This window comes from Apteryx mantelli, chromosome Z, assembly GCF_036417845.1.
Source record: "Apteryx mantelli isolate bAptMan1 chromosome Z, bAptMan1.hap1, whole genome shotgun sequence".
NCBI lineage: Eukaryota > Metazoa > Chordata > Aves > Apterygiformes > Apterygidae > Apteryx > Apteryx mantelli.
The window spans coordinates 43,692,235-43,708,056 of record NC_090020.1 but is presented as its reverse complement, the minus strand read 5'-3'; the positions used below and the strand labels follow the sequence as shown (position 1 = coordinate 43,708,056).

General features: G+C 40.8%; 2 protein-coding genes across 2 annotated transcripts in view; both read right to left on the bottom strand.

Annotated features, from left to right (window-relative positions):
• PGGT1B (protein geranylgeranyltransferase type I subunit beta) overlaps positions 1–5,334 on the bottom strand; it is a 38,473-nt gene extending 33,139 nt beyond the window's left edge. The window contains 1 exon segment of the mRNA XM_067315200.1: positions 5,182–5,334. Coding sequence (XP_067171301.1) covers positions 5,182–5,315 — 134 coding nt within the window. The 5' untranslated portion in view covers positions 5,316–5,334.
• Positions 5,335–5,708: 374 nt separating this feature from the next.
• Positions 5,709–15,340, bottom strand: CCDC112 (coiled-coil domain containing 112). Its single transcript, XM_067315199.1, has 10 exons — positions 15,268–15,340; positions 13,984–14,099; positions 13,005–13,126; positions 11,142–11,231; positions 9,676–9,751; positions 8,737–9,127; positions 7,485–7,901; positions 6,644–6,739; positions 6,035–6,153; positions 5,709–5,946 (listed from the first exon to the last, which is right to left on the bottom strand). The coding sequence occupies exons 1-10, from the start codon at positions 15,322–15,324 to the stop codon at positions 5,916–5,918; spliced, it is 1,515 nt and encodes a 504-aa protein (XP_067171300.1). The 5' UTR covers positions 15,325–15,340; the 3' UTR covers positions 5,709–5,915.
• Positions 15,341–15,822: the final 482 nt, after the last annotated feature.

Sequence of the window (15,822 nt, the reverse complement as noted above, 5' to 3'; positions counted from 1 at the left end):
TCTAAAATTAAGCAAGTCGAATCCAAGTATCCAACACAGGAAGTGAAGTCAGGAGTAGCTAGCATGCTGAAGCTCCTTCCTGCCCAAAGCTCCTCTCCCTCCCTAAACTTGTGCTACTGTAACTGTTATAAAGCTACACAGCAAACCAGCCCTCTTAGTTGGGAGGTTTTGTTTTTAACTCAAATTATTTCAATGATCTGGTTTATAGTACAGCCCCTCAAATAGTTGCAACAGTTGCACTGAGAAAGCACCAAAGCCACAGCACTAGGACAGGAACTTGAGATAGAGTGCTATTAGGGAAAATGTTTGTGCAGTGGTAAATTGGAAGGTCCGAGTCAGATTAAAATTAGCTGGATGTACGTTTTGGCACCCACAGTTGTATCTGCCTGCCCTTTTGAAAATTCTTGCTCTTGTTTCACTAACTGATAAGCTGATCGTGAAGCAGCTGCTGAATAGACAGAAACTACAGCTTAGCATGCTAAGGAAACCCAAAAGTCAATGCCAGCTTTCCTATGAGACTAAATTATAATCTGCAGTTACCTCACAGGCTGCTGAGCCACCCTAAGCATCAGGAGTAGGAAACTCTGAAGAAGATCAGGACAGAAACTCTGAGACCATCTAATTTCTGCCTGTGGTTCTGTGTCAGAGCTGCAAACACCAGGGCCATAGAAAATGGTGATTTAAGTCAGCCCACAACATGCCTTTAAAGTATTCAGCAGCAAATGATGGTGCAGCAAACACTCCTCTCAAATACAATGTCACACCCCACAAAGCATGACATTCCTATAAGTGTGCTGACCTGTTGCTACAGTAATCATTTGGCCTGACATTCACAAGCCATTTTTTAAGCCAACAACTTCTGCTTCACAACTGATATCACGTAGAACTACATACCACAAGCAGTGACCACCTTTCATTTGAAGAATGATAACTTGTTAAACTAAATTATTTGATTTTATGCTATCTTTTACCTAGATCCTGGGGTTCTGCATTTTTCTTTTTGACTGTTCTCACAAACTAAAGATTTTAGCTTATAATCTTCTTGGATATTGAGCACTATCAATCCCTCTTAAAAAAAAAAAAACAAAAACAAAACACTGTATGCAACTCTAAGGTCCTTGCCAAAAATATCAAACACAGAATAGCATACGTCTCCATTAGTGCAAGTATTCCTGGCCAAAAAAAGGGTAAACTTATTTTGTAATCACTGAATTCTAAGATATGCCTCTCTACTACGATTACAAATAAAATTTTTTATTACAGAGAGTCAGAAAAAGTACATTGCACACAAAAGTTATTTCTACATAGAACAAAAATATCATTTAAGCAAACCATCTGCTGCAAAATCATCTTTAAGTGCAAGCTTAGTACTTCAAGGGTTATATCAACTTTTGCCACTGATCAGATTTATGTAACCCAAAATCAGACTGTGGATAATAACTCACTACTTCGAGCAAAACCACTATTTTTAAACTTCATAAGAAACAAAGGTTAAAAGATAGTTCAATTACAGAATTTTTTTTTTGAAAGGCTGCACATATTTCCAATTTTCAAAAACATAAAGTTTGATAATCTGTGACTACAAATATTTGAAGGCATTTTCACACTATGTGACCCAGTTAAGCTACTTCCAAAGAGGCACAAATGCTATGCCAATCTCAGCACTAGGAACTGCTGCGCACCAGGCCCCAAAACACAAGACTGTACACATAAAAGACAAAACAACATACCTGACCCACACTCAAAAATACTCACGTATATCAAATAAATGAATGCAAAAAGTGTTTTTATGCATAGCTAGGCTTCAGTTTACCTAATCAGAACTGATTCACTGTGTTAATAGGAGCGTTTAGGAACTGACTGTACATAGACTGCTGGAATTCACGTATGATGGGCAAGAATACCCTGCATCACTGAACACAGTGTTCTCCTGATACAGCCACCTACATACTATATTTTACTTCACATGCTATCCTGTCTCACAGAGCATTAACAGAATAAAGACAACTGTTATCAGTATCTTAGCTGACACACTGCATGAAATTAAAAAGCTTTATATAGAACAATTTACCTCCAGAGCACCCCTTTTGACACAGTCCCCAAGTCTAGCATCACTATTGCTGTATTTTTTCTTCATGCCCTCTACCACCACTTTAGTTACTATATGTGTATTAATTTAAGAAGTTGCACATCAAAGATTGAAGATGAAATTTGTTTTAAGTTGTTACTTAACCTACTGAAAACTGATGTGTGTTTTAAGTTCCTCGCAAAGATAAGTAAATAAAGACATTTCTGATGACAGATTCTTAGCCCTTGGTCTTCAGGCAAGGACACAGACTGCAGTTTCTCAGGAGAATTCCAAAACCTTTTGAAGTGACTGATTTGAGGATCTGAACAAGCATGATACAAAGAGCATCATGAAATTCCTCAATCTGAAAGACTTCAGAGACCAGGAGAGGTGCATTCTCCCACCAAACCTCATGGTACTAAGTGTGACCATATCACTGAAAAACTACTGATGTTGCATACAGTAGTTACAAATTAAAATAACTATGAGGTCCTTGGATCAATAATTTCAGTAAAGAACATGAAATCAAAAATTTTCAGTCTTCTACCAATCCCTTAGTGTTTGACAAATCACAGTCTAAGTTAGAGCAGATCAGCACTGTACCAAAAGAAAATTCTATCCTCTACCACCTTGTCCCATGAAAACAAATGCAGTTGTTCCTGCTACAGTGTGGTGAACCAAAATCAACCTTACTGACTTTTGTTTTTCCTCTCTAAATAAATTGCTCTTTAATTTAGTTGAGTTCCCTACTCCGGTTCACCACACAAACACAGGAACAAGGGAGGTAAGAATAAAAGGGTGACAGCATTTCTTTCTGCAGTAATGCCGACTCTGGAAGTTTGCTGAACATGGTGACCTTGAACTTGTCAAAAGGGCTGCTTAGTACACTCACAGTCAAACACTTTTGTAATGCAATCACCTGCTGAGAATTTGTTGACAGAGGGGTATATATGCCTGCAGAACACTGTTTTAAAATAAATCAGTTCATTTAAATTGAAGAATACCTATATTAGTAAAAATTTCATGACTTACAAAAAAAATACATGTTGAATTTAGATGACCATGATTTTTATTCTAGTTGAAGGTTTAAACTTGAATGTGCTGATTAGCCAGAAGTTAGAGTCCTGAAATAGTTTCAGACAGTTCCAATTTTCAGAAAACTTAGAGGTTTTTCAGCATTGCACAACCCTTCTACAAACACATACCAGGCACTGGCTATTTAATATATCATGGCTACTTTGACTGCACATCAAATTCAAGGCTCATCAGGCCATTAGTTTCTAGAAGAGATCTGAAAACAATTAGCATTACATTATTAAGTAAGTGTAACAATGATAAGATTGGAGATGATGCCATGTAAACTACAGCCTCTTTTTTAGCTCAGTGGCAAACTGGGACAGCTTGACAACATAAGCCACAGAACAGAAATGTCTAGGCTGGCAGGGGCCTTTGGAGATCGCCTGGTCCCACCTTTTGTTGAAAGCAGGGCCATAGATATGATTAGCCAGGGCCCTGTTAAGCAGTCTCTAATTCTTTTTCAAGAGAAGGATGCTCCATCACTTCTCTGGGCAACTTATTCCAGTGTTTAACTGCTCTTACAGTGAAGAACATTGTTCTTATATCCCGACTGAATCTCCCCTTAAGCAACTCAGGCCTGTTGCCTCTTGCACCATCACCATGCTCCTTTGTGAAGGGAGCTCCTCCACCTTTTTCTCTAACCATTTTTTAAGGTACTGGAAGACTGATTAGATCCTCTCTGAGCCTTCTGTTCTCTTTAGTCTTTCTTCAGATATTCATTTTTCCAACCCTTTTTATCATGCTGGTGGCTCTTCTTCACTGGACCCTCCAATTTTTCAGTGTCTCTGTTGAACAGGAGGACCAAAACTGAACACAGTATTCCAGGTGTGGCATAACAAATGCTTAAATAGAGTGGGATAATCACATCCCTTGATCTGCTGACTATAGTTTTGCTGATGCAGCCCAGGACATGTTTTGTCTTCATTGATGTAAGTCCTGTAAATATTAAGCTTGGACAACCAAATTAATTTTTACTTGTAATCAGGCCTAGTATTTTGGTCTGGAGATCAGAGAGGATCTCTGTTACTCACCATCTAAACAAGCATAAATGCAGTGAAATAACAGGATTGGAAAAATTTTACCGAAACTTCCCAAAATATTGAAAAATAACGAAAGTACACTTAAAAAAAACCCCCAAAAACTGATCAAAGTCATTGCACTTTTTCCACAACATGACTGCCAAAAGACTACAAAAAGTTTTTTTTAAAAGTTGATGATTTTTTTACTTGAATAAAATACTGAATCCTTTACATGTCTTCAAGTTTTTCCTCAAATGCAACTTTGCAAACAATCAAAGTATTGATCATCTTGTGCATTAGAAATAATTTATTACCTTACTGGAAGATATTAAGAATCTGAAATAAATGCATTCTGAAGCCATTATATGGACAAATGTCTCCCTACTTTAAAGGAAGGTACATATTTCACTATCGTAATTAGTAGGTTTTAATGCTTATGCTAGCTAATGAAGATGTAAGTGATTTTGGTTATATGACCGAGTCTTCTGCATGCTGGCTTTGAAATACAGAACGCTTAAGTCACTTATTTTAAAATCGGCTTTCCAGATGGATTAAAAGGGTGAAGTATGGGACTGAAAATAGAATAGAAGGATCAACAAGTGTTCTCTCACAGATATCGGGGAGTTTAACTGAACACAGATGAAACCCTTACATGAATTTGCATTTGTTGAGAGCTGCCTGCGGGCAGAAACGCCTCTGGAGGGAGCGCGCACCGCGACCACCGCAGCGCTGGCTGTCCAGGCTGCCGGCGCGGCGAGCCGCTGCCCGCGGCGGCTTCACTAGTTTCGCCCCCGGGGAAGCCGGCCGGGCTGGCCGCTCTCCAGAGGAATTTCCCGGCAGGGGGATCCCCGCGGGCAGGAGAGACCCAGCAGGCTCTCCGAGGCCGGCGGCGGGCGAAAGCGAAGGGGGCCGGGCCCGGCCCCGCCGTGCGGCCGGGGGCCCAGGGGCGCCGCGGCCCGCCCGCCCGCCCAGCAGCCCCCTCCCGCCGGGGCGCGCCGCGGGAACCCAGCCCGCTACCTGCTGGTTTCCAGGGAGGAGTAGCGCTCGGGCAGGATCTGGAGGCAGCGCTGGAAGAAGCGCACATGCCGCTCCCGCAGGAAGTCCAGCCGCTCCGCCTCCGCAGAGCCCAGCGCCGACGGCTCCGCCGCCATCTTGCCGGCGCCCGCGCCCGGCGCGCACGAAGCGCGTCACTGCCGGGCGGTGACGTAGCGCGGCTGCGCGGGGAGGGGAGCGGCGGCCCCGCCCAGCTGCAGGCGCGGCCCGCTCCCGCGGCGGGGCGGGAACCGCCGGCGCCCGGCATCGCCCGGTGCCTGCTCCACCTGCCCGCGGTACCGGTCCGAGCGCCGCGGCGCGGGCGAAGCCGCCGACCCGGCCTAGCGCCCCGCTCCCTGAAAACTCCTCCCTGGGCAGCGCAACACACGCGGGACTTCAGGCACGCCTGTAACCGAGATCAACGGGGGCAAGTGAAAGCAGGGTGCTAGTCTCCGTTTCTCGTGCGCTCGCGCACCGTTCCGAAACTGGAGAAGGAATATGAAAACAGCTGATCACAATGAAGCGCTTTTAATGCAAAGTGAAATACAGGCCATGATGAAAACACTACGGGCTAAAACCAGCTCAAGTTCAACACTCACAAAATACAAACGTAGTATTTCGTTGCATCGAGCAACTTTTGTGGAAAAATCCTGAAGACAGTTGGCCACTTCATATACAAGGAAACCATCATCCTGTAAAGATGATACGCAGGTGCTCATCTATAACCCTTGTCTCCAGGTTGGGACAGCTCTGAAATAAACAAACAAATAAACAGCTCAACCCCCCCCCCCCCCCCCAAAAAAAAAAAGTGATATGCATTCACTGTTGTTCTCCTTACCTATGAGGAATATGCAAAAGCAGTTCTGAACCTGTTGGTCCGATCTCTTTTGTGTGTTCCTCCCAGCCCTTGGTAGGCCTGTACAACCTGGATGGGTTTCTGGCTGCATGAATTTCAACCTTACAGTGAAACAAAGAAAAAATATCTGGTCTTCTTCATCAATCACAGAATGAATTATATAAACTAATTATGTCTTTATCATGTAGCTAGATGCAAAGAAAACATAAGATAAACCCATCTAATGAGAAGGAGACTTTTGCCCACGCTGCCACAGGAAACAAGTTAGAAGCATTTATTCTATGAAATATTAAGTTATTTTAGTAAATTAAAAAGTTAAACTCTGAGAACCCAGACAATGTCCCTAAAACATTTCTGGACACTAGCCTACTTAGTCCACTAATGTTAGCAAACCATTTTTAAAAAACAAGTTGCAGCTTACCTGTAATAATTATTGCTCAGAGACAGGGAAATTCTCTAAGTCTGAGGTGTATGCAGCTCAATAGTTTAAACAATTCTTCTTCTTGCTTTGCTCTAAAAACTAATTATTTTTACTTATCTAGATAGTCAGTAACAGAAAGAAGTTCTAAAATAATGTTATTACAATGCTACCTTCTCTCTTAACTTTGCCAATCTCTTTTCTTTTTCTCGTTTTTCCTCTTCTTTAGCTTGCTTTTCATGAATCTTTAGTTCAAGTTTACGTAGATCCTGAAAAAATATATTAAAATGAAATGCAAACTTATTTTGGAAAAATAAAACAAATTGTATCAAAATAGGTACACAGCTTTTTCACAGAATTAGAATCTACTCTGTTTTGTAATTATTTTGTGATAGTGCAGAATTAAGTTACACTAGATGGCTACTTGCTATATTTTGTTCCCCTCAATTACATAGTAAAGACAAAAAACAGATTCCAGTAGTTTAACCACCCTTTGTAAAAATGAAAGTTACCAGGAATGCTGACAATAATACTGGTTCTCCTGTAATGAAATTTACAGTGAGCTGGGATCTAACCTGAACTTCCAAATACAAGAACCTGCAATACCTTCAATCTATTCTTTTTATTACTTACACATCTGCATACAGCAATCAGGTCTGTTAATGTTTTCTTTAGCAGGGAGAGTAATTTGTACTCTTTGAATGGCACATCCTAAGGTGTTTTTCCCAAACCGTGGTCACACTCAAGCAGACAAAACCATCTCTACATTTAGAATGAAACATGGGTTGGAATAAACCTTTAGAACTTAAACCTTGAGGGAAAGTAACATCCTTAAGTAGAATAAAATTTCACACTTTTTCTTGGACATAGACAAAATTATTCATAGTGAATCTAGAATAGATTTAAATGAGTAAAACTAGGGTATTAAGGATTTTAAAACTGTTATCAGATTATATTATAGGAGGAAGCAGGTAAATTTAAGCACAAATACATAATGGAAAGGCAATTACTGACCCGCTCTTGAAACTTCGTAATTTCTTCTGCAGCAATTTTCTTCCTTTCCTCCCTTTCAGCTTCCTCCCTTTTCTCCTTCTCAAGCTTTTCAAGTTCTTCCTTTTCTTTCTTCAACAAGGTATACCTTTCCAACAGTAACTTAACATGGCATTGACGCTGGCGTTCTTTTTGTTGCTTTTTCTCCTTCTCTTCTTCTAGCTTTAGTTGCGATGTTTGTTCCATTGCAAAAGCTATTGCTTTCTGTTTTTTCCATGCTTCAATTGCTGCTTGTTGTTTTTTCCTTTCTTCTTCTGCTTTTTGCTTCTGAGCTTCTTCACGCTGAAAACACTCTTTCCTAAATATTTTTTCTGATTTCTCTTTTTCCTTCAAGATTCCTTCTTTTTCTTCATGCTGTTTTTTTTTCCACTTCTTAATTGACTGCATGAAAACACCAAAAAAAAATAAAGTCTTCATAAAAATCCTACACATTCATGTTGATTCAGTCTGTCACAAGTAGCAGATAGTAGATGAAAACATATGCTCCAAGAATACAAGCTGAAGATAGGAATTCAAGGTCTAGTTAGACAACTTAAGGCAAAATAGCACCTATGTCTGCTTTCTTGTAAGGCAGGTTTAAGGCTTACTATCTAAAATCATTTAAGTTATAGCATTCATATTACCTTAGAACAGTTGTGAATGTTGGTGTGAAATGATTTTCTCAATGCAAACATATTTCAGGTTGTTTTTTTCCTTCAAATTAACAATTTCATATATTATTTTCTTAATAATTCAGTGTTTATGTCAGCATATCTTTTGTTACGCAAGAGCTCAAAGCTCTCTCATGAGTTCATAGTTCTTCAAGAAATCAATTCTCTAAGCCAGTTTGGGACAGGTATATTGCTTACAAGTATAGCAGGACACCCATAGTTGGAGAAAGAGGACGTAACAAGAACTGCAACATGAGGTGGGACCGCTTACTGCTTTAAGGTTGGCACCTAACTTGTTGGAAAACTGCTATCAAAAGCATGTATAATACACTCCAGCAATACACAGGCCACTTCAGCATGTTGTTAGATCCACGTTTATTGATCTCCCTTTAAGATAAATATTTACTGAAAAGGTAAAGATGCTAAAGACTTCAGCTGTATCATCAACTACTAGAGAAGTCTACCTAGGACTACCACCAGAGAGGCAAATACAAAAATAAGAAGTCCATGTATTTTTAAAATAAGTATTTTCTTAAAGTTACAAAAGCCCTAGAAGGTTATCTTACCTCTTTTTTTCTTTCTTGTAAAAGTAGAAATTCTCTATACCATTTATCATGCTGTTCAACATCTTCCTTTGTTCTTCCAGAGAGATACTGAAGGGCTTCATCCATGTAGGATGCCCTTCCTTTGTGTTTTGTCCATGCTTTCAGAAAATATTGATGATCATAATCATCCCAGCCTCCTTGCCGCCCTCCTGTTCGCTGAAGAAATCTTTCAAACTCTACTACTTCTTCAGGCAGATGATTTTGCAGTGCTTTATCAACTGAGACCCTAGCTGATGGTAATCTCAAACCCTTTTCTGTTGTTGAGTTACCCAACGTCCACAGTTCCACCTTTTTCTCAAAGATACTGAGTTCATTAATGGTAGTTTTTTCCTCCTTCAAAAGCTGTTCATACCTAAAAAGAGAACAAACACTGGAATGTAACAAAAGAAATCCAGCATTCATTGTTCACTGAAAATAAATTTTGGAATTGTTCAATTCCACACAAAAGCTATTCTTAAAAGATTATGAACAGAAATGGTGTAACAGATGACAGAGTAGTTGTAGTGATCCCATAATAAAGCACTACACAATCAGAATTAAGTTACCCTTTTAATGGAAACACACATTTACTAATTCAATCCCCTCCCGACAGCAGGAGGAGGAAGGGGAAAAAATCCACCCCTTCCCAAAAGGATCATTCTCTGAACAGCCTTTTCATAGGCAAATTATTGTTAGATTGGATCACTGTAGCAGCTATGCAAACAACCTCTCACAAAGGCTGTTTATCAAGATTAGAATCTTGATAGTTTAAATTTTCATTTACATACCACAGGAACCACTAGCAAAAGAGAAAAACAAGAGAAGAGTTTACATGATACAACATTAATACAAAGTTTTCATTGTGTAACTACTTTAAGTCATATTAAAGCACTTTTTCAGCTGAAGCATGTATAAACATACATTTGTCTCTGCTCCTCTTTAAAAGCATTGATTGCATTTTCAATTTCTTCCATCATTTCCCTGAGCTTGCCAACAACTAAAAAAGAAGAAAAAAGAGCATAATACTTAATAAGTTTAAAGCCTTTACCAGTAATTCAGCACTATCCAGAAACAGACACTTACAGAGAATTCTGGGAAGAGCGTACAAAAAAGCCTGCATTTCCATCTCAAATGGATTCCTCAAAGGAAAACTCTCTGCTACTCAGAAGGTGCAATTTCACAGTGATTTAGCTAAGAGGGATGCAAATTCCCCCCTCCCCCCCATAAATGTTTACTTCAATTAAACAAGTGACTCATTCTGGGTAAGTTTCAACTGATTCACAGACTAAGGGAGCCTTACCCTAAAGTAAAGGGTTACCACCTTTGTTTTTTGCAACAATGCAATTACAGTGACTTAAGAAGCCCATTCAAATCTTTGGTTTACACCAGGTTGTACCAAACCAATTTAACCTACGGCTCCCTACTTTCAGTGAAGCTGGGCCTGCAACAAAACATCAAAGTTAGATTCTGTATACAGTCCTGTCAGCATGCTTCAGTTCCAATTTGGGAAAGTCCAGTAAAACAGCTACCTAGAGAAGGCCTATTTTGCAACTGTACAAAACTGGTTTAGAATCTGAATGGTTTAAACCAGCACAACTTCCCCATGGACACAAATTGAACACGTAAGTTTAACTAACTTAGCTTTAAAACAAAAAGCAAACAAACCAAAAAAGCTAAATTGATACCACCATATCATCTAAAACTCTTAGTTCTGTTTTCATATCTTGTTAGTTCTTGGTATCTTGCTGACATTTTAAGAAAGAAGACAGTGTGGTTTTTTTGTAATATAGGAACTGAATAAATGAAATTAGATGTGTTGTATGCAACATGGTAAAGCCCTCAGCTAGTAGAACTTCAGTGTGAGCTCCATACACAGCAGTGGAGCACTGCAGCAGAATGGTTCTTTCAATGCTCATTTCCCAAGAGTTTCAAGACATCTAACTGAACAAGCTGTTTAAGCATTTTCCACAGAATATTTCAACTTGCACTTCAAGTCATCTAATGGCTAGAAATTAATTCCCTGTAGACCCTGCTCTGTGACCTCTTATCAGATGACAAGGGAGCTACATCTACACTGCATTAAAATACTAGTTTTATTTTACATAGGAGAAAAATTGGCATTTAGAAAAATACTTGACTCTCAACAGCCTGAAGAGACAAACCCACACTGGCTCCAAGACAGAATAAGCTGCTCTGCTTCCACAGAGAAGTGCAAGAGCCTTCATCCTTTCTTTCACTCCTCCCTTCTTACATCCCCCTTCCCAGATTCCTAGAAAAGCAGGCAGACTGGAGAAGGAGAATCCTGAGTGTGCAGGAGAAGCAGAAGCAGTTATCCAAGAAAATTGTCTTTAAAGGAAAATGTTCTTAAATCTGCCAACAAGACTTACATTCTGGTGTAGGCTTCACATCTTTTAATTGTCGCTGAAGTCTCTTCACATTATTATGTATTTTTGACAGCTTCTGTAGGATTTTAGTTTCTGTTAAAGAAAATAAGATGCTAGCTGATAGTTCTAAACATTTCTTTGTGCATTAAATTCAATAAAAGAACAAGAGCAATCAAGTGTCCAAAATAAATTGAGGATTTCATCTAAACAGGATTACAAGTTCTGTTTGATCTTATAAAGCTGCTGCAATACTAAATACTTTAATGCGACATGTATCTCCCAGCACAGGGTCAGAGTTTTAAACTGTAATTGATCATATTTCTAAAGAGGTCAACAGGAGAGTCATATCTTGGTTAATTTAGTTTTCTCAAAACTTTTTACCAGGTAACTGGAGTTTGGAGAACAGTATTGCCTACGCAGCAGTCAGCTTCTCCAGAATTTTGAGGGGACTCTGACTTAGGCTTCAAAACACTCAACAGTGGAGAGGAAAAACTTGGTAAGCACATGTGAATTTACTGTTTCAACTATATTTACATATTTGTTGTGTTCATTAAAGCAGAATCATCCATGTCTTCTGGAGCTCCAAAGAACTGCATGCACTTGTTTGCTTTGTCACCACTTGCCTTCTCAAGAGTCTATAAATACAAAAGTGATGAAGTCCTGGATACACCTAAGCTACTGAGGAGTCTGGGGACTGCATCTCCTTTCCTAAAAGGATTGTTTTCAAGCAGTGGATAATGGAGAGCCTAGAGCTAAATGTAACAGAGTGCAGCTAAGACCTGACCCTACTTGTTCCTGCTGAGACCACAGAAACATTAAGAGTACATAAATCACGCTCAGAGACCTGAACATAGCAGCACAGTAAATAACAAGCTTGGAGGTTCTAGTACACACCCTCAAAGATCCTACTCTAACACTCTTTCATATCTTACATCTAGTGACTTATACCTCTCATCTTTGTCCTCTCTGTCACTTCGTAACAGCGTCTCCATCCCTATCTCCATGCTCCCTCCTTATGCCTGGAAAGTTTTCTGAACTTCTTAGCTCAGTCATCCCTTGGAAATATTTACACATCATAAGGCTTGTAAGATGTAGAGGATATGACAGGTATCCTCAATTAAAAAAAAAAACAAAACGCACACATTAAAACACATACAAATTTGTAAAGGTAAGTGTATTTTTAGTTGTTTCTCCAGGTCTTTCCCTTCTTCAATTTATTTTGTTTTATCTTCTGTATCAGAAGGCATGGCATGATTTATTTGAATGCTCTTGAAAGAATTAAGGGACTATGACTAGGGAGTCACTTTTTTTCCCTGAAGGATTTAATTAGCCCTGAAGTGGAACAGATACTATAGGAAATTATGCATACCAGCACAAAGTACCATTTAGACTATGAATGTCCATTATCCAAGAAGCTGGGAAAACGTAACTACAAAACTTCAGCGTTTAAAAGCCTATCTACATTCAGCAATTAGTGAAGGAAAAACTTATTCTGTGAGAAGGATATATTTATTGTACCTTGGCTAGACTACATTAGATTTTGCTACACACATATGAAATTGCTTCTAAGTTTCCAAAATAGTAACTTTCCACTAAAGTTTTTATAAGGGTAGTATCTGCTACATTCAAGATTAAAAGAAAACAGTTAATAACACAGAAGACCCAAGATATTTGTGTGTCTTAATTTTGCAAGTGAATTGTGGAAATTTCCTTTATAAGCAGTATCTACTTTGAAATTCCAAATTTTTATCAGAATTTACCTCCCAGCTGTACTAATCCCTCTCTATACTACACATTTATAAAGCAGTTAAGCAAACAACTGTAGAGGGGGAAAAAAAAAACACAAAAAGAATAAAAAACACTTACTTTCAGTTTTCCTGTTGACACTCATTTTATGTTCCAGTTCTTCTAGTATGCTGTATTCTACCCTGAAATCACTCCTCCTGTTGTAAAGATGACCATTTTTGTCTTTTTCTATAGTTGCAAGCCTGGAAAAAAAGTTGCAACACTGAGAAAGCACAAACACTTAGCAAAGCCCCCAAATTTCTCCAGGTTAACATTCAGTTGATGCTGTGTCAACAGGACTCTCTTAGATTCTATACAAGTCATTGGTTTGTTCCTATAGTTGTTTCCAATGAAAACCTGTGTGCAGTTAGAAGACCAAACACCAACGTATCCCAAGCACCTTGAACAAGGAAAAGGCATTAACAGGTAAATTATCTTCCTGACAGGCAGTGGTTCACACACTAAAACAGCCTGAAATCTTACCTGTATGCTTACCATCAGAGAACCTTATAAGAATTTCTTACAATAGCTTAGTTATTATAGTACTTGTTCAAGATGTGGGGAAACACATTCAAATCATTTCTGTGCCTGAGCTGACTTGAACCCACATCAACCAAGGCAACAGCCTAGATGTTCTAGGTGAAATGCTCTAAGTAAGTCTTCTCCGGGAAAGTTGTTGTAATACTACTGCAATTTCTCTTTTGTTGTTCTAAATCTTAAGGGTTTAAGGTCCTTAGAAGTATAAGCACAGATGAGCAGGAAAACTGAAAACTCAATTATGCCACAAGCACCTTCACTTTTGTGCATCTACTTGAGCAATAGCATAGTATATAACAAGACTGACCAACTCCAGATGTTGGTAGTTTGAACAACAGGTCATTTTAGAACTCGTAAACCTATTCTGAACTAGTACCAGGACCACAATAATCCATCTGGACTCCAGAAAATGAAATCTTAACATAGTCTAAAAGTTTTATTACTATGAATTCTTACCTTTAACCTTGAGTTATCTCTAGAACAGCATGAAAAATATACTTATAAAGGAAGTGTTCCAACTTACTGGGTTTTTAGCTTTTCTGCTGTTCTTATAAATTCAACCTTCTTAGCTTGTTCAGCTTTCACCTTCCAATTCTGAAATTGTCGACCAGCACCTGCAGTACTGAAACAGCTGTCATTCTGTACATAACAAAGTAAAATATCATTCAAAAAAAAAAAATCAGTCTTGTCTTTTTAAATATTCATTGGTTATTTTTAAGTAGTCAACAATACAGTGCAGAGATAACTAGTAACAGCATTACTTCAGGTGTATAGTGGCATAATTCAAATATTTTTAAGTCACATAGGTATAAAACTTGACTGATGAGACGGTGACCTGATGACTGTATATAAAACATATTTTTCAACAAAGAAATGGAAAAATGCCGCATCAGGTTGCTTTAACAGAGGTTGCTCATCACAGTAGAATACTAAATCAAGCCCAAATGTCTTGCCTCTTATGGTAATTAGTACCTAAAGATTAAAAGGAAACCAAGTTCCTGACTATAAGGATGTAATCTACACTAGGCAGATTACCCCCTATTTCATCTTGTTCAAGGAAAGGACCTGCTTATCTCCCAAAATCCTGAAACCTGAAGCTTAAAATCCCTTCCATGTTATTTGCTATTGTTATGCATAGCAACTCTGGACATTCATAACGTAATTAATCCTAGGATTACTAATGAGTAAGGACAGGAGAAGCGCATGTTGAATTATAAAGCCAGTATCGTGAGACCACATTGGTAAATCAGTACTGCTTCACTCTTCCTACAGATTCCTTTGCACGTTTATCCCTTTATTTTGCACAAGGCTGAAACTTGGCAGTAAGCGACGCTGTATTAGCCCGCGCTCGCCCAGCACCTCCCAGACCGGCCCGAGTTGGTACTCGGTCACCGCTCCAACACCAACGTTATTGCAGCGAGTAACGCCGAGAGGGAAAGGGGGACAACCCCAATGAGGCAGGGGGGATAATCCACACGGGCTCGGAAGCCCTGAGCACACGCACAGGCGGCGAGGATTCATTACGATCCTCGCTCGCCTTCACCCGCAAGTGCCCCCTCCCGCCAGCGGTCTGTGCGTTACTCGGGCCGGCAGCTCTGGGAGGAAGAAGCGTCTTCCCGCACGAGGCTGCTCAGAGCCCGCCGCCGCCGAGCAGCCCGCGCCGCCGCCCGCCGCGCCGCCTCGCTGCGGGCCGGCGCCGGGCCCGCCGCCACCTCGCCGGGCCGGGCCGGGCCCACAGAGAGGGGCCCCCCGGAGACATCACGCCCCCGAAGCCACCCGCCACGGTAGGCCGCGGCCGAGCCTTTACCTGTTGCTGCCCGGCGGCCGCCGCCGCCGCAGCAACGGCGGTTGCCAGGGCGGCCATGTTGGCCGCCGCCAACGGTCCCCGCCCCGCCGCGGCAGCGCCGCGCTGCCGGCCCGCCCGCGGCGGTCAGCGCCTCACTGCGGGATTGCTTGCTTTCTTCTTTTCTTTCCTTTGGTGATACTAAGTTTTTCTGGATCGGTCTTGTGGCCCTGGGGGTGCCCTACATTATTATTTATATCAGAGCTCAGTTCTGTCTGCACTAATATATCCGGGAATGTTGCCCCTAAGGAGCGCAAGAGATCCGTCCTCAGGCGAACAGCCACCACGCCGGCGCCTCGCAGCGGAGCTGCCCTTCACACCCACCCGCTTCTGCAGAAAGAGGCTTATTCGTGCAGATGCCCGGTGCGGGGTCCCAGGCTCTGCCGGGCGGCGCGGGGGGCTGCGGCGGAAGCGGGTCCTTTCACCGCCCCGCAGCCTGGCCTCGGCGGTGGCTTGTCCCAAGGAAATGCTTCCCTGGAATAACTGCTGGCTTTCCCTGAGTGCTCGCAGCACGGGAGG

Excerpts from the sequence above, each read along its gene's own strand:
- CCDC112 (XM_067315199.1), bottom strand. The coding sequence starts at position 15,324 with ATGGCCGCCCTGGCAACCGCCGTTGCTGCGGCGGCGGCGGCCGCCGGG. Across the intron at positions 11,232-13,004 it reads TGTCAACAGGAAAACTGAAA|AAACTAAAATCCTACAGAAG; the intron begins GTAAGTGTTTTT and ends TTTCTTTAACAG. Across the intron at positions 6,154-6,643 it reads TGGCAAAGTTAAGAGAGAAG|GTTGAAATTCATGCAGCCAG; the intron begins GTAGCATTGTAA and ends TTTCACTGTAAG.